Source organism: Oncorhynchus tshawytscha, linkage group LG20 (assembly GCF_018296145.1).
Source record: "Oncorhynchus tshawytscha isolate Ot180627B linkage group LG20, Otsh_v2.0, whole genome shotgun sequence".
NCBI classification, from domain to species: domain Eukaryota; kingdom Metazoa; phylum Chordata; class Actinopteri; order Salmoniformes; family Salmonidae; genus Oncorhynchus; species Oncorhynchus tshawytscha.
Genome location: NC_056448.1, coordinates 1,659,495 through 1,682,062, shown reverse-complemented (window position 1 = coordinate 1,682,062; position 22,568 = coordinate 1,659,495). Strand labels below are relative to the sequence as shown.

Genomic DNA, 22,568 nt, shown 5'->3' with positions numbered 1-22,568 from the left:
GTATGATCAAAGTGCAAATAGTTTGGGTAATAGTAACCTAGGATTGTTTTACATTTAACCAGGTGCTTTACAGTCTGCACTCATTAGGTGATTCATTAAAGTATCTATAGGCTTATTTGGATAAGGCAAGTATGTATTAGCAACCAAAATTGCATATGAATGAATTCAGCCTTTTCTCACTTTTAGATTCTGAAGACCCAGGTTGGTAAATGTTACTTCAGAGGATGAATGAGGCATTGCAACCCACACAAGTACATGTCTATGAAAACTTGTTTGAGTGGCCTATACTAAGACGCATGAATGTTGCCCACTTTAAGAAGCCTAAGGTGAGTAGTCTAGGGATACAGTAAAACCCCTTAACATTTCCCGGATAATAATAATCATATCTAAGACATGACAAAGACCAATGAAAGAAGTGTGTGTTTAATTAGACAGGGTATTTGGAGGACCTTCCATTCATGTTCCTCCCTTTCGGGAATAATTTCATTAGAATACATTTCATTCAGTGGCACTGAAAAGCTAAGTGAGCTGGGAACAGAAACTACTACCACCACCGATTGGGCAAGACATATTAAAGTCCTCTGGGCTCATTCATCACCTGATTTACTTAAAGGCACAGACCAACTCCTTGAATTGGCTTACGAGGAAGTTTGCACTCATCTTTTTAAAAAACACACAAAACTATTTTGCTGAAAACCTTTATTTTTCCCCTTTAAGTGTATACAAATGTGGGATATTGTTTTTCCATCAGGAAAAGTTAGACATTTCTGGAGTGCATCTTTAAAGTAAAGGTGGTTTGGGGGAAGCTAAGTAACTGACATCAAAAAAGGCAGGTGAGGAGTTAGTGTGTGCTTTGGGGCAGGGGCTAAAAGACGCAATCATGTAGATTGTCTGGCGCTCGTTGTAGCAGCTGGTTCTGAAGATCTTATTTGGTCGTAGAGCCTTGCTGCTTATTATCTGGAACTGATGGGCAGGATGTCACTTAGGCAAAGGGGTTACCAAAGGGGTCTCCGAAGGGATCCGAGCTGCCAGTGGTCTGGGCAACAGGAGTGTTCTGTCGGAAAAACAGTGATACAAAGCAGTACGTTACCATCAATTGCTTGGCGTTTGATAGGATTCATTGCGATACGAATCCGTTTCCGTACCATTGCTAGGAGTGGTGCTCCAAAGGCATTAGGAGTTGCAGTGCCAAATGCATCATCAAATAGGCTCTGGTTGAGACCTGTTGCTGCTGTTGGAGCAAGGCCTGGGGCTGGATTTGGGGCAAAGGCATCCAGGAGCCCTGGAATGGGGGCCGCTGCAGAAGACATGGAAGCAGCTTGCCGTGGGGCCGGTTTGGGTGAGTCTGAAGACAGACAGGAAAGAAGAAACGGGAGAAGAATAAGGTGGATCAAAAATACAATACCAGTCAAAAGTTGACAGTTCAAGGGTTTCTATTTTTTTTTACATTGTAGGATAGACATCAAAACAATGAAATAACACATTTGGAATCATGTAGTACAGTGTTACATCAAACTATATTTGAAATTCTTCAAAGTAGCCACCCTTTTCCTTGATGGCAGCTTTGCACACTTGGCATTCTCTAAACCAGCTTCATGAGGTAGTCATCTGGAATGCATTTCAATTAACAGGTGTGCCTTGTTTTTCCTTCTTAATGCATTTGAGCCAATCAGTTGGTAGGGGTGGTAAACCAAATATGGACTTGGTATTTTACCAAATAGGGCTATATTATGGCAAGAACAGATAGAAAAGAGAAACGACAGGCAATTACTTGAAGACATGAATATCAGTCAATCCGGAAAATGTCAAGACCTTTAAAAGTTCCTTCAACTGCAGTTGCAAAAACCATCAAGCACAGGAAAGGAAGACTCAGTTACCTCTGCTACAGAGAATAAGTTCATTATAGTTACCAGCTACAGAAATTGCAGCCCAAAATAAATGCGTCAGAGTTCAAGTAACAGCCACATTTCAATAACAACTGTTCAGAGGAGATTGTGTGAATGGTCGAATTGCTGCAAAGAAACTACTAAAGGACACCAATAAGAAGACTTGCTTGGGCCAAGAAACACGAGCAATGGACATAAGATGTGGAAATCTGTCCTTCGGTCTGATGACCAACCTCAATGTCTTTGTGAGACAGTAGGTGAACGGATGATCTCCGTATGTGTGGTTCACACCATGAAGCATGGAGGTGTGATGGTGCTTTATTTATTCAGCAGCAATACGCCATCCCATCCGTTTTGCACTTAGTGGGACCATTGGTTTTCAACAGGACAATGACCCAACACACCTCCAGGCTGTGTAAGGGCTATTTGACTTAGAACAGTGATGGAGTGCTGCATCAGATGACCTAGCCTCCAATCACCCAACTTGGATGGTTTGGACCACAGAGTGAAGGAAAAGCAGCCAACAAGTGCTCAGCATGTGGGAACTCCTTCAAGACTGTTGGAAAAGCAGGTGAAGTGTGCAAAGCTGTCAAGGCAAAGGGTGGCTACTTTGAAGAACCTTAAATAAATGTATTTAACACTTTTGGTTACTACATGATTCCATATGTGTTTCATTGTCTTCAATATTATTCTACAATGTAGCAAATAGTCAAAAATAAAAAACCTTGAATGAGTAGGTGTCCAAACTTGACTGTTACTGTACATCAAAAACCATCCTGTAACCCAAGCCATAGACTTCACTGTGCTACTGGACCATGTTATTTTTCACACATTAAGGTCTACACCCATTGTATTCGGTGCATGTGACAGATTTTTTATTTAACTTGATATTTGCTGGGGCTAGATAATAGGTATTGGGGTAATCTACAGATTTGATAGGATTTTGAAATTCCAAAACAACCACCATTACCATTGGCAACCGCTGAAATCTGACTCTGAATTTCAAAGTCGTCGTGATCCGCAACCTCCTGGAGCATGCCCACTTTGCTGGAGAAGTACTGGGCAAATGCGCCATCCCCATTAGTGCTGGGGGCAGCTCCAGGAGCCTGCTCCCCCTTCCTGGCCGGGATGGCTGGAGGTTTGGCAATCTGGAAGTCCTTGAACATGTCCTTCCCACTCTTCTTTTCCTTCTCCCCTCCCAGGGGGTCCAGAGCCGTGAACGCACTGGGTTCTACCTTGGCTGCGGCCTCCTTGATTGGGGGTCGGGGTGGTGGCCGGGGTGGTCCTTGTGGCATACCCTGTGGAGGGCCTCCCATCATGGCATAAGGGCCGGGTTGGAAGGGGTTAGCCATGGGAGGCTGGCCCCAGCCAGGTGCAACCATGGGCCCTGCAGGAGCAGGCTGTCCCCAAGCCTGGGTGACCGGCTGGGCCCCATACGGGGATGGAGCCTGCTGGCCCCAGGGGGCCGGGGGTATAGGAAGGGCACCGAAGGCAGATGGCTGGGGGAAGGTGGTCTGGGGGTTGTGGAGTGTTACCCCTCCTGGCATGGTGAACATGGAAGGTCCTGGTGCTGGGACTCCCCACGGTGATGTGGCTGTGCCATGAATGGTGACTGAAGGGTGACCCAACTGCAATGCTCCTGGAGGACAGAGGAAGACCAGGGGAGAGAAGAGGATAAGGTGACCTTTTCATTTAGATACAATAGGTAGACTGAATAGAACTTAAAACGCCAACTAGTTTGCCTCAAATGCAGCATAGCTAAAGGATGATTTGAGCCAATGCCGATTTAAGCTAGCCAATTGTTTCACTTCAACACAACATGGGTTCTCATTATTTGGAGCCAATGACGCCACTAGTCTTACCCAGAGCTGCTATGGGAGAGGTGGTGGTTGGACTGTTGAAGAGGTCATCAGAGGCAGATGAGCAGTCAGGCTGACTGAGAGCAGCATATGGGTCGGTCCCAAACAGGTCATTGGCAGGAGGAGACTGGTGGTCAAACCGCAAATAAGGCAACCAAATTTACTACAGGGATATTGAACAATTGACTATCCATCGAGGGCCAGTAAACAAGGGAAAACTGTAGTGAGCACTGAATTAATGGCAAGGTTTATATGGATGATAATGCGGTTGAAAAACTATCATACATATACTGTATTCACATTAATATGAACCTTTAAAAAACACAGCCCTAATAATACTTAAAAGACAAACACCAACACTTACCTCCACACCTCACTGAAGCATGAATGTTAAGACAAGGAACATATAAATAGATCGCAACAGGAGATAAACAGTGGTTACAGTCAAGCAGAGAGGTTGTTAATCTCCAGGGACAAGCAGGTTAGAGAAGCCATGTGAGCACCACTACATGCAGTTACATTAGAAACCCATACCAGTTCCAGTTGTATCCCCAGAGACAAAAACACCAACCCTAACATCCTTGTACCAAAACCATGTTGGTAAAGACAAAACAGTGCAATGCTACCTGTTGGCCTGTAGGAATAGAATATGCCAGCATGGTATCCCAGTGCTGTGAAAGGGGGTTGTTGTTAGAAGACCAATTATGGTTTGGGGAGGTGGTGTGCAGACAGACTCATTCTCATACATGCAGCAACATCATCATAGGACCTCTATGGAGCTTCACCTTGGCACTCCTCCGACCTCGTCCAGCCTTAGTGCTCTGTGGAGGGGGGCTTATCACAACCGAACCATCCTTGCTAGGACCCACAGGGGCAGGGAGTTGTGGATCGAACATCACGTCATTACAAGGGAGAGGACTTTTCCCAGAAACATCAAGAAAGGGGTTCTGTGGTGAGTGCACAGATCCCAAACCATTCTGGACAGGAACCCTGCTCTCTTCTGTCATCACTCCCCCTAGTGGCCACTGGCCATTACTGAGAGCCAGGATCATGTTCCTATTGGACAACCCGCTCAACTGCTGACCAAAGTTGTCAGAGTCTTCTGTAAAACCAACTCCGCTCCTGATTGGCCTACCCAAGAAGTTAACAGAGCTTTCTTGGTTGTGATTGGTGGAGGGGGCTGAGATCGGAGAATGGGGGGGTGCTGATTGGGCAAGGGGGTCATTGCCAAAAGGGTCCGTGTCTGGGGTTGGAAAGAAGCCAAACGTGGAGGAGAAGGGGTTCTCTGTCTGGGGGGTGCCCCAAGGGTTAGGTGTACAGGAGGTGAAGGGATTTCCCTTTATACAGTTCTGATTGCTGTCAACCTCGGCAGACAGATCCAGCAATAGAACATCACTAGTCTCCTGGTTATCAAGGGAGGGAACGAGAGGGAGAGAGAAAAAAATAAAAATCTGTTGCGCTGAAAGAGAGAAGCAACTGTTAACACAGCTAAATGAATAACAAATGACATGACATGAGAAGACGGTTTGATTGATAAAGCAACAGTGGTGATAGCTAAACAAACATTTAAAACAGGATTCAGAAACTCAACTGTAGGAATGTGCTTTGTCAAGGCACCCGCCTTTGTGTCGAGGGATTACAAGCATTAGTCGTGTTGCCATTTAAGATATAGCCAGGATTTGACCTTTGTAATCAATCAAAACTACCTCAAGTTAATAAACATACACGTATTACAGACAGACCTTTACAGAGTTGAGTTTGAGAGTCCTGTATGACATAAGATGGTTTGATTGGTTTAAGGGGTGAAGTTACGCAGTTAAGCTATGGTTTGGGGCGAAAAACTGGCATACATCCACAAGGCAGAACAAAACATCTATGGCTCAAGGGTAAGACTGAGCTAGCTAGCACCCGAGAGGAACTTTACCAGAGCTTGTGTAGTCAAAGCCACCTGATTATAACATTGGGGGAAAAGATCCTTGTTTGGAATAGGAAAGGGTGCAAAAAAATATTTAAATAAAATACCAGCAAGGTAATTTGTTATCCGTTCTGTCCAAAAAGTTTACTTCGAAGACACGCATGGCATATAACATAATTGCCAACCATTGGCCCTATCCATGTGTAAAGTCTGTTACGAGCATTTCCCCCAGCTCTAGCACTTAAGCCTTTTCACATTATGAGTATATTCCCAGAAAAAAATATATTCCCATAATAATGTGCACATCCAGTGAACACAACAGCAGGCTAACTTACTGTAGGAGAGTGGATGTCTGGGGGGGTGGACATGTCGCCAAACAAATCCAGCTGTTGCACCTCCTAAACAAAATCATATCCATTTTAAGCATCTTAAAAATACTGGATGTACCATAAAATGAGACAACAGCACATCTACTAGTAGACACTTGTGCCTGGAGAATCCTCTTCTGCATCCACGTTGCACACTTTTACATGCATGACTCCAATATCTTAAAACACTTACTTTGGCAGCGCCAGCCTGGCCATCGATACTGAGCAAGGCATCACCACCATTCTGTAAATGAAAACACAGCAGTAGGAGGTAAAGGATGCAGTACATTGCAGATGAAGCTTATAGTTAGCCAACATACACAGGCACTTACCTCAGCTACCGCATTATTACTCCCACCCTGAAAAGATAGCGCAAGAAGAGAAACATGGTGAATATTCCCATTGGAGGAATGGCAAATGTTCTCCATTTACAAGAAGAGAAACATGGTGAATATTCCCATTGGAGGAATGGCAAATGTTCTCCATTTACAAGAAGAGAAACATGGTGAATATTCCCATTGGAGGAATGGCAAATGTTCTCCATTTACAAGAAGAGAAACATGGTGAATATTCCCATTGGAGGAATGTCAAATGTTCTCCATTTACAAGAAGAGAAACATGGTGAATATTCCCATTGGAGGAATGTCAAATGTTCTCCATTTACAAGAAGAGAAACATGGTGAATATTCCCATTGGAGGAATGTCAAATGTTCTCCATTTACAAGAAGAGAAACATGGTGAATATTCCCATTGGAGGAATGTCAAATGTTCTCCATTTACAAGAAGAGAAACATGGTGAATATTCCCATTGGAGGAATGTCAAATGTTCTCCATTTACAAGAAGGGAAACATGGTGAATATTCCCATTGGAGGAATGTCAAATGTTCTCCATTTACAAGAGAAACATGGTGAATATTCCCATTGGAGGAATGTCAAATGTTCTCCATTTACTTATTGGAAGCGATTTGTGTGCGATGAGTCATCATCGGTATTGCAATGAAAGCTCGTGGTGCAGGACTAATGAAGCACTAGGGGGTAGTGTTGACTACAAACTTCAGTCACATGACCAAAATGTTTGGAAACAGGGCTGTACTACCAGAACATAGAAAAACATTTAACTGAAAAGTACAATTTGTACAGCATGCCCTAATGAACAACCCCATCATAGTTATTTACCTTCTGTGAAGCCTCAGACTTCTTCACGTTGAAGATGACCTGGAATAGATCCTTTAGGTCAATGACCAGGGGCTCTGCCTATATGGAGAGGAGATGAATGGAAAAACAGTCAGACAATCAACTACTTGCAACAAGCGAACAATCTACGTGTGTCCCCATGCGTCTTACCTGCTGGCCAGTCTTTATGGCGAAGAACTGGTGTTGTCCCTCGGCCCCACACACGTAGCCGAAGGCCCTGTTATCCGTTACGTCTCTGGCGATGAATGAGATCTTATTCACTATGTGCTCGTGTTCTATCACCTGAGGGAGAAGAGAGAACTGATTTTAAAAACAGTCTTCAATAACTTAATAAACACTTGCATTTAGGCCAACATGGAACCTACTCGACTGAGATCATGTCCTGTGTTTACCTTGTGAAAATGTCTCTACCATTCTGTTATAGGAATTGTAGTTGTAAGACATGATTTAGATAGGAGGGATGAAGAGGGATGAACTGTGGATTAGAAAGTCAAACCGTTCTCACCCCTGTTTTCTCATCAATGAGCTTGATGCCTGACATGGATATGTTGACCCAGATCCTTTGCTTGTGTTTGCCCTGGGACCGAGAAGCTATTGCCATGCCCTGCGAAGACAACACAATGACATACTAACACACAGACAGCTCACCACCATATGCACACCCAGAGAGAAATTACCATAGAAAACAGATTAACAAAAATCATATTCAATTTGCTCTTCATTAACATGTACTGTAGCATCTGCATCCTAATATCTGGTACCTTGAGTTTCATCATGGAGTCCTGGCTCATCTTGTCCCCTCGGGCCTCTGGAACATAGTCGATGCCGATCAGTTTGGCCTTGTACCGCACACCATCACCCTGGAACCTTGACAGCAGGTACTCATCAGTCTTCTCTGGAGCTGGGCAAAGGGAAGGAGAGAAAAGTGAATCGATTGTAACTTTGTCTGGTTGAGAATGCCATTTATAATTCATGACGTAGCCTCAACCATCACGCCACAAGACGCATGGAAAGCAAGATGTAAAACTAGACCAAAGGTAAAGTCTGACGACTCAGAAAAAGTATGTTCTGCCCATAACACCAAATCCCTTACGTGGGGTAAGAGGGAGAGGCCCCTTGCATATAGTACCTTTTTTCTTCTCTTTCTTAAAGGGGGTCTTGGCTGGTGCTGTGGAGGGTGTGGTGGGAGGGCTGGTTGTGGAGGCGGGGGTGCTGGAGGGGGCAGCCGGGACCACGGGTGCAACGCTCTCCATTTCAGTAGACATGGTGGGGTAGGGGCTAGCCTTACTGGAGTCAGGACAGGTAAACCAAATCAGACGGCAGCTCCTTGTTCAGGCCAGGGGGTCGACTCAGCAAAGAGACTCAGTACTAGCACATGCTCCGTTATGTGCCTGTAGGAGGGAGAGCGAGAAATAATGCAACTACACTCAGATGTTAAAGCAACTGTCCAGTGAAAATGTCACTAAAGTTAATATTCTGTTAACTCGTACCCAAACAATTGTTGACTCGTATGGCAGAAAGCTGCTTTTTAACATATTAAAGCGGCAATAGTCACATAGAAGTGAGTCAGATCTGCCACTCATTGAAAGTGTGTCTAAGAAGTGGTAGCTCTGTTCTATGTGCGCTATTTCTATGCTTTCCATTCTAAAGTTTAGTTTAAGTCCTTTACACCAGCTTCAAAATACTAGATTTAGTTATGGCAAATATATTTCAGTGGTTTAGATGGTACAATGATCCTCTACAAAAATACTTGCTTGTTTTGTCCCAAACTGAAAAAAGGCAAACTAGAATTTGAGCAACTGGGAAATGGCAGGGCGATTTCTGCATAGTGCATCTTAATTTTTTTTTTAAATTCAGAAAGAAAAGTATCACTCATATTACTAATTATAGGTCATATTTCATAGAAATCAGGAAACACTGGACAATTACTTTAAGCTTTTGAAAAATGTATATAACGTAGGAAATTAAATTTCACATAACATAAACTTGTTTACAAAAACATGTGATAAAAGAATGATGATCTTTATGATGTTGAGAACAAAGACATTACAGCTAACAGCTTCTGCTGGATCCGCTACCTGAAATTGTCCCCTAAAAAGGTTGTGAGCATCGTAAAAAGTAATATCCCTATAATGATCCACAATGAGGAGCCATGACCCAGTACCTCGTTCTTACTAACCACCCATCATATTGAAGCCTTGCTGTAACCCATTGATAGCCATGCATGGTGGGATGGGAGGTGATGCAACTCTGTGGGGTCTTTAATTAAGACAATGTGTGCGAGAAAGGAACACCTGGAGGGCATCAGAAACAGCTGCGCCACTAGCCAGGGACACACACACATACTTCCTCTTTCGAACAGTGCGTCCTGTCAGTCATGTGATTCACATCGGGCAGAGGTCCTGTCCAGTCCAACTCTAGGCTGTCATAAAGATCTTAGGGTGAGATGCTGGGTGTTCAAATTAAAGCTGTTCCATGTAACCTACAGTGGCTTGAGAAAGTCCTCAACCCCCTTGGTATCCTTCCTATTTTGTTGCCTTAACCTAGAATTAAAATATATTTTGGGGGGATTTACACAACATGCCTATCACTTTGAAGCGAAATGTATTTTATGAAAAACAAGAAATAAGACAACACATAAAACTACTCACCCCCCCCAAAATCAACACTTTGTAGTGCCACCTTTCTCAGCAATTACAGCTGCAAGTCTCTTGGGGTGTCTAAGCTTGGCACATCTAGCTACTGGGATTTTTGCCCATTCAAGGCAAAACTGCTCCAGCTCCTTCAAGTTGGATGGCTTACGCTGGTGTAGAGCAATCTTTAAGTCATACCACAGATTCTCAATTGGATTGAGGTCTGGGATTTGACTAGGCCATTCCAAGGCATTCAAATATTTCCCCTTAAACCACTCGTTGTGGTTTAAGAGTCATTGTCCTGCTGGAAGGTGAACCTCCATCCCAGTCTCAAATCTCTGGAAGACTGAAACAGGTTTCCCTCAAGACATTTCCTGTATTTAGCACCATCCATCATTCCTTCAATTCTAACAAGCTTCCTAGTCCATGCCGATTAAAAATATCCCCAAAGCATGATGCTGCCACTACGCTTCACTGTGGGGATGGAATTCCCGGGGTGATGAGGTGTTGGGTTTGCACCAGACAGTTTTCCTTGATGGCCAAAAAGCGCAATTTTAGTCTCATCTGACCAGAGTACCTTCTTCCCTATGTTTAAAAAGTCTCCCACATGCCTTTTGGCAAGCAAACACATTTGTTTATTTTTTCCTTTAAGCGATGGCTTTTTTTCTGGCCACTCTTCCATAAAACCCAGCTCTGTGGAGTGTATGGCTTAAAGTGGTCCTATGGACAGATACGCCAATTTCCACTGTGGAGCTTTGCGGCTCCTTCAGGGTTCTGATTGGCTTCTGATTAATGCCCTCCTTGCCTGGTCCATGGGCGGCACCATCTTGGCAGGTTTGTTGTGGTACCATATTTTTTAATAATGGATTTAAAATGATGCGCCATGGGATGTTCAAACTTTCTGGTGTTTTTTAATAACCCAACCCTGTTTTGTACTTCAACTTTGTCCCTGACCTGACGCACCACTTTTACATTTATTTTTTAAACTTGTTTTGTAAAGTTTCACTTCAACAACTTGGACTATTTTGTGTATGTCCAGTACATGAAATCCAAATAAAAATCCATTTAAATTACAGGTTGTAACACAGCAAACAAAAAAATAGGAAAAACACCAAGGGGGATGAACACTTTTGCAAGGCAAGTCAGGAAACTATGCTCGAGTATAATCCATTGTGATTAACATTGCTCCTCTTTCAGTGTAGTAAAGACAGTAAGAGGCAGAGTGAGCCATGGAATACCAAGATATTATGTTAAAGGAACACTCAGGTGTTCTGGTTTTAGAGAACGTAGTGACAGCTTCTTAGGAAGTCACACTCAGCTTGGGTCACCCTATCTGAGGCTAAAAGACAGCTGGATACCACCACACTGTCCATCTGTGTGCAACTTGGTCCTCTGGTTATGGTAGGAGACAACATTTGCTATTAACAACTATGCCCACAGGTCATTATTACTAACACTATCACAGCTGTAACTAGGCCCTTCATGACAAAGACAGAAACCGAGCACAGACAGAGTAGCCTACAGTAAAATATAAAGTTAGTGGCCAACCAGTACTGTAAACTGCAAGAGGAGACTTGACTGCCAACACCGAGCTCTGGAACCATCAACACTCACAGCTGGATTAGGGAACAAAATGGCTTCTTTCTGAGAGAGAACAAGAGAAACACTACAACAGCACATTATAAAAACCACCATAGGTTGATATCAGCAGCTAAACGCTAAGCATTTATTTTCCATATGACACATACCTTCAGGGGCACTTGCAGATGCTGCGTAGATTGCCGCACTACTGGAAATTAGCCTTGACTGACGATGGCAGAGGAGAGCAAAGGTTGGGAGTGAACAAAGGTTGAGCTATTAAATGAAGTTAATCTTACGCTACCTGGTTGGTGTTTAAAACTGGCCATACGCTCTAGTAATCTCATAACACAGTAGAGCGTGCAATCCACCCTCAGCAGCTGTAGTCCAAAACCTTACAAAAGGTGAGAAGACTACAGTGCAAAGGATTGACAATGTATAGTAATGTCCAAGAATGTGACTGAGGCAGGATCGAGAACATAGGCCTGCTAAACTCTATTTCTATAAAATAGAGTAACTCAGGAATAATGAGACATACAAGGTCAAGAACCAATGTTGCCTCAGTTTCTCAGCACTGAGCAAATTTCAGGTCTGCGGAATACAAAGTTCCAGCTATAACTTTTGCCAATTAGGCTACTTCATCACAATGTAGGCCTACCAGAGTGGCCTATTATCAAAACAATGGAGAAAATGCATCCCATAACATTATTACATGGAAATAGCTGTTCTATCATTCAGCCTCCAGTAGAAGCCAATGTGGTGTTAAAGCCTGTCTCAAAATACAACACTGCCCCTTTAAGACAAAAAATAAATGCTCTTTACTAGACTTGCTTTTCAAAGATGCCTAGAAATGTACACGGTTTGTGCTCTTGTAGGAAGCAATCGCTCCCCTATTGCCGACTACAAATGATCTAAAACTTGATGAATAACTCCAACTAACAAAGGATATTAACAAAATGAGCACACGTGGCTACATGCCAGTCGTGCTTGGATCTCCAAACAAGCATCATTGGAATTTAAACCTAATTGTCTGTAAGTCACTCTGGATAAGAGCGTCTGCTAAATGACTCAAATGTAATGCCGCACAGGTCTGTGTAGAGTACGGGCTGAGTTGTGCGTGTCAGTGCAATAGTATCCTACTCCCATGTGTTCGGCCTACAACAAATTATTTTGGTATGTTGCAATGAAAGTGGCTATTGATTTGATCACAATGAAGGGAAACGCTGATCACTTTCTAGAGTTTCCCCTGTTGACGCTAGAAAGTTAAGTGAAGTTCAATCTTGTGTGCTTTTCTCCATGGGCTGATATTTCTTCTGCGCGGCAGTCTCGGGCTACTGCTCGCAGCTTACTAGCGGAGCTTAGAGAGAACATTTCCAAGAACCTCATGTATGACACAGCTCCAGCTGAATTCCCGCCACTCTACATAGAGGCCTCTTGTAGTCCTCTCAGGGTCAGTCTGGGGGGGGGGTTACTCAAAACAAACAGTCCATTTCCTGAAAACAAGTACAAAGCTCTTGTTGAAACCAGTGCACAGTGACTGCTGAAGAGTAGTTAATGTTAGCTTGACTCGTCAGGTAAATTCCCCTCTGATGACTTGTAAACACGTTAACATTTAAACTACAGTGGGAGACTGGAAGCTGTTTAAACAATAGGCAAGGCAGCCCCTTTAGTACCCTTTTTCACACTACTGTGCCAACCTGAACATTTATTTTCACAGTCCTGAACAGGACAGTTGCAGCCACTACAGGGGATGCATAACCAGCCCAGTACACATTTCTTTGGTGAAAAGCCTTAGATGAAATGATTATATAATGACTGTCCTCAGTCCCAGTGGTCCTCAAGCGATTGGACAAGTCCATATTCTATTAAGATAAGAAATAAGCTCTTGGGGACATTTAGTGCATCAGGCCTGTATGTCAATATCACCATCTAAATCAGTGATATTATTATTATTATTATTATAACACTTACAAACTGCCTTTGGAGAAGTATGCAGCTCTTCTAAACCAAACTCATTTCAGCATGTAAAAGTCAGATGACATGCTTTGCAGAGCTACAGTGGCAAATGTTGATCTAACATCTTCTTGCAAATCGAGTTTATAATTGCACGCACACTTAAAACCACAGCCAAATCTCGCTCTGCCAGCAATCATGTGCATTATATGGCTTGCATCACAAGAGCAACAGCACTAAGACAATAAAACTTTCATGCATTGGTTTCTGCTATGAGAGCAGATTTTTTTTGTCGACCTTGAACACACCAAAGTGCATTCAAGGTCTACAGAAATGACTAGAACAGTTTTCCAGTCATCATATGATAGCTGGAGACAGGGTTTGATTGCATCCCCCACTTTAAGACACACGTAACCTTTGGGGCTATCGGTCACAGAGTAAATGTTCTCACACTTTACATGTGTGTTTACCGGGCCTCTAATCACAGAGGAAACAATTATGTTCCTAATAGCCGATAAGTTATCAGATAACAAGCAGAGAGGGTTTCCTTTCCAAACCAAATGACTGACTAGATAACCAATCAGATAGCACCACGTGACTGATTGGATCATCTGTGGATCACAACACACCACAGTGTTTGTGTGTCAAGTCAAAATCCCAAGTAAATGGGCAAGAGGGTTATTGAGATACTGTCAGCCAGGGTTGACAGGCTGAACTACCTTTCGGGTGGTGGTTACATTAGGCACATGATGCTAGCTGCTCAGTAACTACCATGGACTGACAGTCCCAGTGACTTTGCCCTAATAAGAGGCCGTGTCAGCAACTTCAGAAAAAAACTCATTAAAACAACTTCAATGTCAGCATGACTAACTAACCTGACAGTAACTGCAGGAAGAGACTGCCCCTAATCTAAGGACAGACAAAAACCATTGGCATCTCCTGAGCAAATACTCAATGCCACAGCTTTAAAAAGGTGAGAGAAGGACTAGCCAGCAGCATGGCTATTTTTAATTAGGCATTTTAAACCAGCCAGGGGACCAACTTTCCAAACACTGGATGGTTACGCTACATCAAGAACACCTACCATCTTTTGGATTCTTCAGGCATCTTCAACTAGTTAGGCTGAAGCCATACACATTTTTTTTAAAGAAAAGATTTACACTGAACCAACAGAATGGCTGCAAAAATGGAGAGAGATGTCCCAATCCTGGGCGTTGCGTTGCTTCATTAGAAGGAAAAGTGCAGTTCTATTCAGCACATCTGGAGGAGATCAGGGCATGAATCAGACACTCAATAGGATGGTGAAATACCACAACTGCAGCCTAGACCCACTGTGGATACAGACAGTGGCCGAGGCTACAAAGACTACATTCCGACACCGCCAGGCAACTGTCTACTAGGGATACTAACAAATGCTGTTAGTATATGACTAATGAGCTATGGCATTTCATATACACGCAAATATCCAGTTATGAAAAGGATAAATATGGTTGCGCAATGCAAAGAGACCATGATAACCCATTTTGGTAGGCCCATGAAGACGGCCTTGTTTAACAAACATTTTAGGTCCCCAAAACATGATTTTAACGTAGTTTAAATATAATATTCAACAAGTTGTCCCGGGAAAAAAAAGAGATCTGTTACTCAGCCGAAGTATGTTTTCAGAAAGCTAAAATAGCGACCTCCCACAATTACCTAGCACTAAACCATTACCTTAGCGACGTGTGCATAGCGCGCACAGCTGGATCTAATGGAAAAATCATGGGGGCTTCTTGGATTTGTTTGATCCAGCATGTAAAATATAATTCCAAATGTATGAATTTCCATTTTAAAGTGAAGCATTCCGTGACAGCGAAACACAAATAGCCTTCCCTGCCTGTGAATTTGTGGATGCGAAAGAATGTGGATGTCACGTACCGTTAACAAGCGCTCCAGACAGAATTCCTCATATTCGAGGTTTCTCTTCCAGTGTTCTGAATGTTATTCAAAAGCTATCTAGACCGGTCGACACGTCTCCTATCCTCTATGAAGGTTGAATCAAACACCGCTTTTTCAGAGATGTGTTTGAATAAGATGTTTTCCGCTAAGAAGTGCCCCAGAACGCGCCGCTATGTGGTGAATTGGTGACTCCCCTACCGCGTACAGGGCTCCTTCTACCTCCCAATTTAACCCCTAGCACGCCAGAACGTCAGGAGGCACGTTGCGCCTGTATAGGCCGCACAACTACACCAATCAATGATGAGACCAATAGGATGATTGCCATGTAAACATTATTGAGAGAATGCTAATGCAAAGTTAGATGTCATATTTAGAGGTGTTATCTTTATCAGCATCATTAGTTGATAGTACGTTAATACAACCACATAAAATATGTATCCAAGCCCAACTGAAATCTTATCAGAAACATGTTGGGTAGTTCTGACAGCTTTCTATGTCCTTACAACCGGTCAAACTGATGTCATTTGTACATTTTGCAATGAAAATCTTTCCCGTTTTTTTTGTTGTTAATTAAGCTATTGCGTTTTCTCCCCGGTCCCCAAATGTCTTTGCTCCGCGAAAGAAGCAGAGACGACAGAACAAACGTTACCTATTTGAACTCCACTGAAGCGAGGGTTTGTTTAGTATTCTAGGGAAACATATAATGACAGAAGAGAAGCTGCATGTATCTAATTATAGACGAGTTGATTAACAAATATCCTACGAAAATGTTGGAAATTATAAGCAGAAACATATCTAAATCAGTTTTTTTTTTAAATATCCTGCACCCCCTGTCAAAAAAATCCTTCTGCTATCGTTGACTGTAGCCTACAGCACATTTTCAATTTTAGTTGCATGCATCACTATGCTTTTACAACTCACATCAAACATACTTTCAACCTGCTTTTGCCTTCCGCTTTATAAAAATCTGTGGGCCATGTTACTTAGCTATGGGATCTATGTAGCCTAAGCCTATAGGAACATGATCCGATATTTCCTGATGTTCTTTGCAGATTAAAAAATAAATATTTTGCCCACTGCACTGCGCCAGGTTTGTTTGACCCAGATTTAGTAGGTTTATAGTAGGCTAAAGACAAACATTGTAAATGCAATTTACAGTAAGATAACGTATTTCAGTAAGACATGCTGCTTAGAGTAAAATTTGTCAAAACCTCCATCAGACGAAAAAGAAGAGGACGACAAAAGCATTTCCTTTTCAACCTTACACCTATTGTTCACAATGGGTAGGATGACAGTAGAATTTGTTAGTGGATGTGTCCATGCTTGCATACTTTCATGCATTTGTGCTTCCACATGTGTGTGCGCCAGTGGTCAGCTGTTTGTTAACTCGCACCCGGCAGCAACTGCTAATAACCCATCTGCAACGCCCGACTATGTTGATGTTTGATTAAGTTCAAATCTGAGGCCACCCAATCCTAACCCAATAATATAGAACACGCTATAGGCTAAATCAAAATCAAATCAAATGATATTTGTTAAATACCCCGAATACAACCTTAACGTGAAATACTTACAAGCCCTTAACCAACAGTGCCGTTAAGAAAAATAAGAGTTAAGAAAACATTTACTAAAAAAAAGAAAGAAAAGAGCAACAATAAAATAAAGGCCTGTGGCAGGAAGCTTGGCCCCCGTGATGTACTGGGCAGTACGCATCAACCTCTGTAGCCCTTGCGGTTGGAGGCCGAGCAGTTGCCGTACCAGGTGGTGATGCAACCAGTCAGGATGCTTTCGATGGTGCAGCTGTAGAACCTTTTGAGGATCTAAAGGCCCATGCCAAATCTTTTCAGTCTCCTGAGGGGGAATAGGCATTGTCGTGCCCTCTTCACTACTGTGTTGGTGTGCTTGGACCATGTTAGTTTGTTGGTGATGTGGACACCAAGGAACTTGAAGCTCTCAACCTGCTCCACTGCAGCCCTGTTTATGAGAATGGGGGCATGCTCCACTCTCCTTTTCCTGTAGTCCACAATCACCTTCTTTGTCTTTATCACATTGAGGGAGAGGTTGTTGTCCTGACACCACACGGTCAGGTCTCTGACCTTCTCCCTGTAGGCTGTTTCATCGTTGTCGGTGATCAGGCCTACCACTGTTGTGTCATCTGTGAGCTTAATGATGCTGTTGGAGTCGTGATTGGCCTCACAGTCACGGGTGAACAGGAAGTACAGGAGGGGACTAAGCACGCTCCCCTGAGGGGCCCTCATGTTGAGGATCAGCATATCAGATGTGTTGTTGCCTACTCTTACCACCTAGAGCAGCCCGTCAAGAAGTCCAGAGGGAGGTGTTTAGTCCCAGGGTCCTTAGCTTATTGATAAGATTTGAGGGCACTATGGTTTTGAAGGCTGAGCTGTAGTCAATGAACAGCCTTCTCACGTAGGTGTTTGTTTAATCCAGATGGGCAAGGGCAGTGTGGATTGCAGTAGAGATTGCATCATCTGTGGATCTGTTGGGGCAGTATGCATTTGGAGTGGGTCTAGGGTTTCTGGGATAATGGTGTTGATGTGAGCCATGACCAGCCTTTCAAAGCACTTCATGGCTACAGATGTGAGTGCTACAGGTCGGTAGTCATTTAGGCAGGTTACCTTGGTGTTCTTGGGCACAGGGCCTATGGTGGTCTCCTTGAAACATGTAGGTATTACAGACTCGGCCAGGGGCAGATTGAAAATGTAAGTGCAGACACTTGCCAGTTGGTCAGAGCTTTCTTGGAGTTCACGTCCTGGTAATCCATCTGGCCCTGCGGATTTGTGAATGTTGACAAGTACTTATTAGGGCTGTAATCCCGTTAACGGGATCGATATGACAACAGCCAGTGAAAGTGCAGGGCGCCAAATTCAAAGCAACAAAAATCTCATAATTACAATTCCTCAAGCATACAAGTATTTTACACCATTTTAATGATAAAATTATTGTTAATCCAGACACAGTGTCTGATTTGAAAAAGGCTTTTACAGCAAAAGCACCACAAACGATTATATCAGGTCACCACCAAGCCACAGAAAAACACAGCCATTTTTCCAGCCAAAGACAGGAGTCACAAAAAGCACAAACGGAGATAAAATTAATCTCTAACCTTTGATGATCTTCATCAGATGACACTCATAGGACTTCATGTTACACAATACATGTATGTTATGTTTGATAAAGTTTATATAAAAAAATCTGAGTTTACATTGGCGCGTTATGTTCAGTAGTTCCAAAAACATCCAGTGATTTTGCATAGCCACATATATTTACAGAAATACTCATTATAGGTGTTGATGAAAATACAAGTGTTACACATGGAATTATAGATATACTTCTCCTTAATGCAACCGCTGTGTCATATTTCAAAAAAGCTTTAGGGAAAAAGCAAACCATGCAATAATCTGGGAACGCTCAGAAAACATTTATATATATCTGCCATTTTGGATTCAACAGAAGTTAGAAATAACATTATAAATATTCACTTACCTTTGATGATCCTCATCAGAATGCACTCCCAGGAATCATAGTCCCACAATAAATGTTTGATTTGTTTGATAATGTCCATCATTTATGTCCAAATAGCTACTTTTGTTAGCGCGTTTGGTAAACAAATCAAAACTCACGAAGCGCGTTCACTAGTTGCAGACGAAATGTCAAAACGTTACGTTACAGTCCTTTAGAAACATGTCAAACGATGTATGGAATCAATCTTTAGGATGTTTTTAACATAAATCATCAATCAGGTTCCAACCGGAGAATTCCTTTGTCTTCAGAAAAGCCCTCTCATGTGAAATGCGCATGACCAGCCTGTGGCACTCTGCCAGACACCTGACTCATTCCCCTCTCATTCGGCTCCACTTCACAGTAGAAGCCTCAAACAAGTTTCTAAAGACGGTTGACATCTAGTGGAAGCCTTGGGAACTTGACCAATATCCCACTGTCTATTCGATAGGGGCTGAGTTGAAAATTGACCAACCTCAGATTTCCCACTTCCTGTTTGGATTTTTCTCGGGTTTTTGCCTGCCATATGAGTTCTGTTATAATCACAGACATAATTCAAACAGTTTTAGAAACGTCAGAGTGTTTTCTATCCAATACTAATAATAATATGCATGTATTAGTAATTGGGACTGAGGAGCAGGCAGTTTACTCTGGGCACTTCTGGGCACCTTTTCATCCAAGCTACTCAATACTGCCCCTGCAGCCATAAGAAGTTAAAGGTCTTGCTCACATTGGCTACGGTGAGTGTGTTCACACAGTCGTTAGGAACAGCTGGTGCTCTCTTGCATGCTTCAGTGTTGCTTGCCTCGAAGTACGCATAGAAGTCATTTAGCTCGTCTGGTAGGCTTGTGTCACTTGGCAGCTCGCGGCTTGCTTCCCTTTGTAGTAGGTAATAGTTTGCAAGCCCTGCCACATCTGACAAGCGTCAGAGCCGGTGTAGTACGATTCAATCTTAGTCCTGTATTGATGCTTTGCAAGTTTGATGGTTCGTCGGAGGGCATAGCTGGATTTCTTATAAGCGTCTGGGTTTGAGTCCCAGTCCTTGAAAGCGGAAGTTGTACTCTTTAGGTCAGTGCGGATGTTGCCTGTAATTTACGGCTTCTGGTGTGGGTATGTATGTACGGTTACTATCATCGATGCACTTATTGATGAAGCCGGTAACTGATGTGGTGTACTCCTCAATGCCATCGGATGAATCCCGGAACATATTCCAGTCTGTACTAGCATAACAGTCCTGTGTCTTAGCATCTGCATCATCTGACCTCTTCCATATTGAGCGAGTCACTGGTGTTTCCTGCTTAAGTTTTTGCGTGTAAGCAGGAATCAGGAGGATAGAATATGGTCAGATTTGCCAAATGGAGGGTGAGGGAGAGCTTGGTATGTGTCTCTGTGTGTGGAGTAAAGCTGGTCTAGAGTTTTTCCCCTCTGGTTGCACATGTAATATGCTGGTAGAAATTAGGTCAAACGGATTTAAGTTTCCCTGCATTAAAGTCCCCGACCACTAGGAGTGCCGCCTCTGGATGATACTTTTCTTGTTTGCTTATGGCCTTATACAGCTCGTTGAGTGCAGTCTTAGTGGCAGCATCGGTTTGTGGTGCTATAAATGAATATAAATATAAATGAAAACTCTTGGTAAATAGTGTGGTCTACAGCTTATCATGAGATACTCTAACTCAGGCGAGAAAAACCTTGAGAGTTCCTTTATATTAGATTTCGCACACCAGCTGTTATTGACAAATAGACACAGACTGCCACCCCTTGTCTTACCAGAGGCAGCTGTTCTGTCTTGCCAATGCACATAAAACCCAGCCAAATGTATATTATCCATGTCGTCGTTCAGCCACGACTCAGTGAAACATAAGATATTACAGTTTTTAATGTCCCGTTGGTAGGATTGTCTTGAACAGAGGTCATCCAGTCTATTCTCCAATGATTGTACGTTGGCCAATAAGGCAGATGGTAGAGGCGAGTTACCCACTCGGCGACAAATTCTCACAGGGCACCCTGACCTGCGTCCCCTGCATCGGCGTCTTTTCTTCCTGCAAATGATGGGGATTTGGACTCAGGTATCTGCAGTAAATCCTTTGCATCCGACTCGTTAAAGAAAAAATCTTTGCCCAGTTTGAGGTCAGTAATCGCTGTTCTGATATCCAGAAGCTCTTTTCAGTCACAAGAGACGGTGGCGGAAACATTATGTTCAAAATCATTTACAAACAACAAATTTAGTAAGGAGCCCGTTAAACGGCAGCCATCTCCTCCGGCTCCATTTTGGCTCCCTAAAAACTTGAGACATCTGTGGCATTGATTCTAAAATTGCACATTTTAGAGTGGCCTTTTATTGTCCCCAGCACAAGGTGCATTTCTGTAATGATCATCCTGTTTAATCAGCTTTTTGATATGCCAATCCTGTCAGAGGGATGGATTATCTTGGCAAAGGAGAAATGCTCACTAACAGGGAGAGTAATACGCTTTTTGTGCTAATGGAACATTTCTGTGGAAAAAAAATTCAACCCTTTACATGTTGCTTTCATAATTTCATAATTTTGTTCTGTGTGGTTCTCTTTCATCTCTGCTTCTTTCTTGGAGCAGAGACGGATGAGTACCAGGGAGAAAATGCAATAACTCAAAAGAAACGGGAATGATTTTCTGTGCAAAATGTCATCAGTGTGATCATTTGTTTGTAAATAGAAAGCTGTGAAAACGACCCAATGTGATTCTGATAAGATTTCTGTTGGGCTTGGATGCATATTTTATGTGTTTGAAATATCCTACTTTCAGCATTTATGATACTAATTAAGATAGTACCTCTAGGCTACAGATGGTATCTAACTGTGTATTAGCATTGCCATGTGTGCTCCCTCTCCGGCCTCTAGGCCACCAGGCTGCTCGTTATGGCGCATACCTGTCACCATCGTTACGTGCACCTGCGCGTCATCAGACTCACCTGGACTCCATCACCTCCCTGATTATCTTCCCAATATATGTCACTTCCTTTGGTTCCTTCCCCAGGCATTATTGTTTCTGTTCCAGTGTATTGTCTGTGCGTTGTTGTGTTTCTTGTTTTGTATTTAGTTGCATTTACTTATTATAACAGTCACTCCCTGAACTTGCTTCCTGACTCTCAGCACACTCGTTACAAGCATTATTTCAAGACGCTGAAGAAAATAAACCATGTTTCTCCACGCCTGGTCCTAAATAGTTGCTAATTTGCTAAACTGCTAAAGTTGTCCATGATGAAATTTAAACTCACAACCAAATATTTTCCAAACATTACTTTTCTGGACCTCCCTTCTCTTTATTTTCAACTCTCCATTTTGCAGTTTTTATCTCATTGAATTGAACTCCGTCATTGTCCTTCTTGCCTCCTTGGATCTATGTTAACTCTTTCTGTACGTTCCCAAAAGCATTTGGCGATTGGCGTGTAGGCTTTTAGGCACTCATACAGTTAGGCCCTACATTTTAGGCTTACCTGCTGATGCTAGATAGCCTCAAATAATGAAAGACAAAACTCAATGTAGCACATAGGTAAAAATTCCACAATAATTATATAATTGTGATAGGCTACATTTATGGATTTTTAAGGTATTATTTCTTTATTCAACCCGCCACTAGTGATCCGCTGGTTGACTCATAACCCGCGGCCTCTGCGGATATATAACCTCCGTGACTGCGGGTTATGAGTCAACTTGTGATGCGCATGTCCAGATTAGCCTCAGGGGACAGAG

At 42.8% G+C, this 22,568-nt stretch overlaps 1 protein-coding gene across 7 annotated transcripts; it reads right to left on the bottom strand.

Moving 5' to 3' along the window:
* Nucleotides 1-684: 684 nt before the first annotated feature.
* Nucleotides 685-15,548, bottom strand: LOC112219714 (disabled homolog 2). Of its 7 annotated transcripts, none has more exons than XM_024381227.1 (15): nt 11,604-11,667; nt 11,404-11,521; nt 8,352-8,613; nt 7,984-8,123; nt 7,728-7,826; nt 7,373-7,504; nt 7,205-7,282; nt 6,361-6,387; nt 6,222-6,272; nt 5,996-6,058; nt 4,531-5,148; nt 3,749-3,872; nt 2,857-3,525; nt 1,146-1,345; nt 685-1,054 (listed from the first exon to the last, which is right to left on the bottom strand). In XM_024381227.1, exons 3-15 carry the CDS (start codon nt 8,485-8,487, stop codon nt 983-985), a joined length of 2,409 nt encoding a protein of 802 aa, XP_024236995.1. In that variant the 5' UTR covers nt 8,488-8,613; nt 11,404-11,521; nt 11,604-11,667; the 3' UTR covers nt 685-982. The 7 variants fall into 7 exon arrangements, with proteins under 7 accessions (XP_024236995.1, XP_024236998.1, XP_024237000.1 ...); XM_024381230.1 differs by having other exon boundaries at nt 11,410-11,521; XM_024381232.1 differs by having other exon boundaries at nt 11,470-11,521.
* Between the last annotated feature and the right edge of the window lie 7,020 nt (nt 15,549-22,568).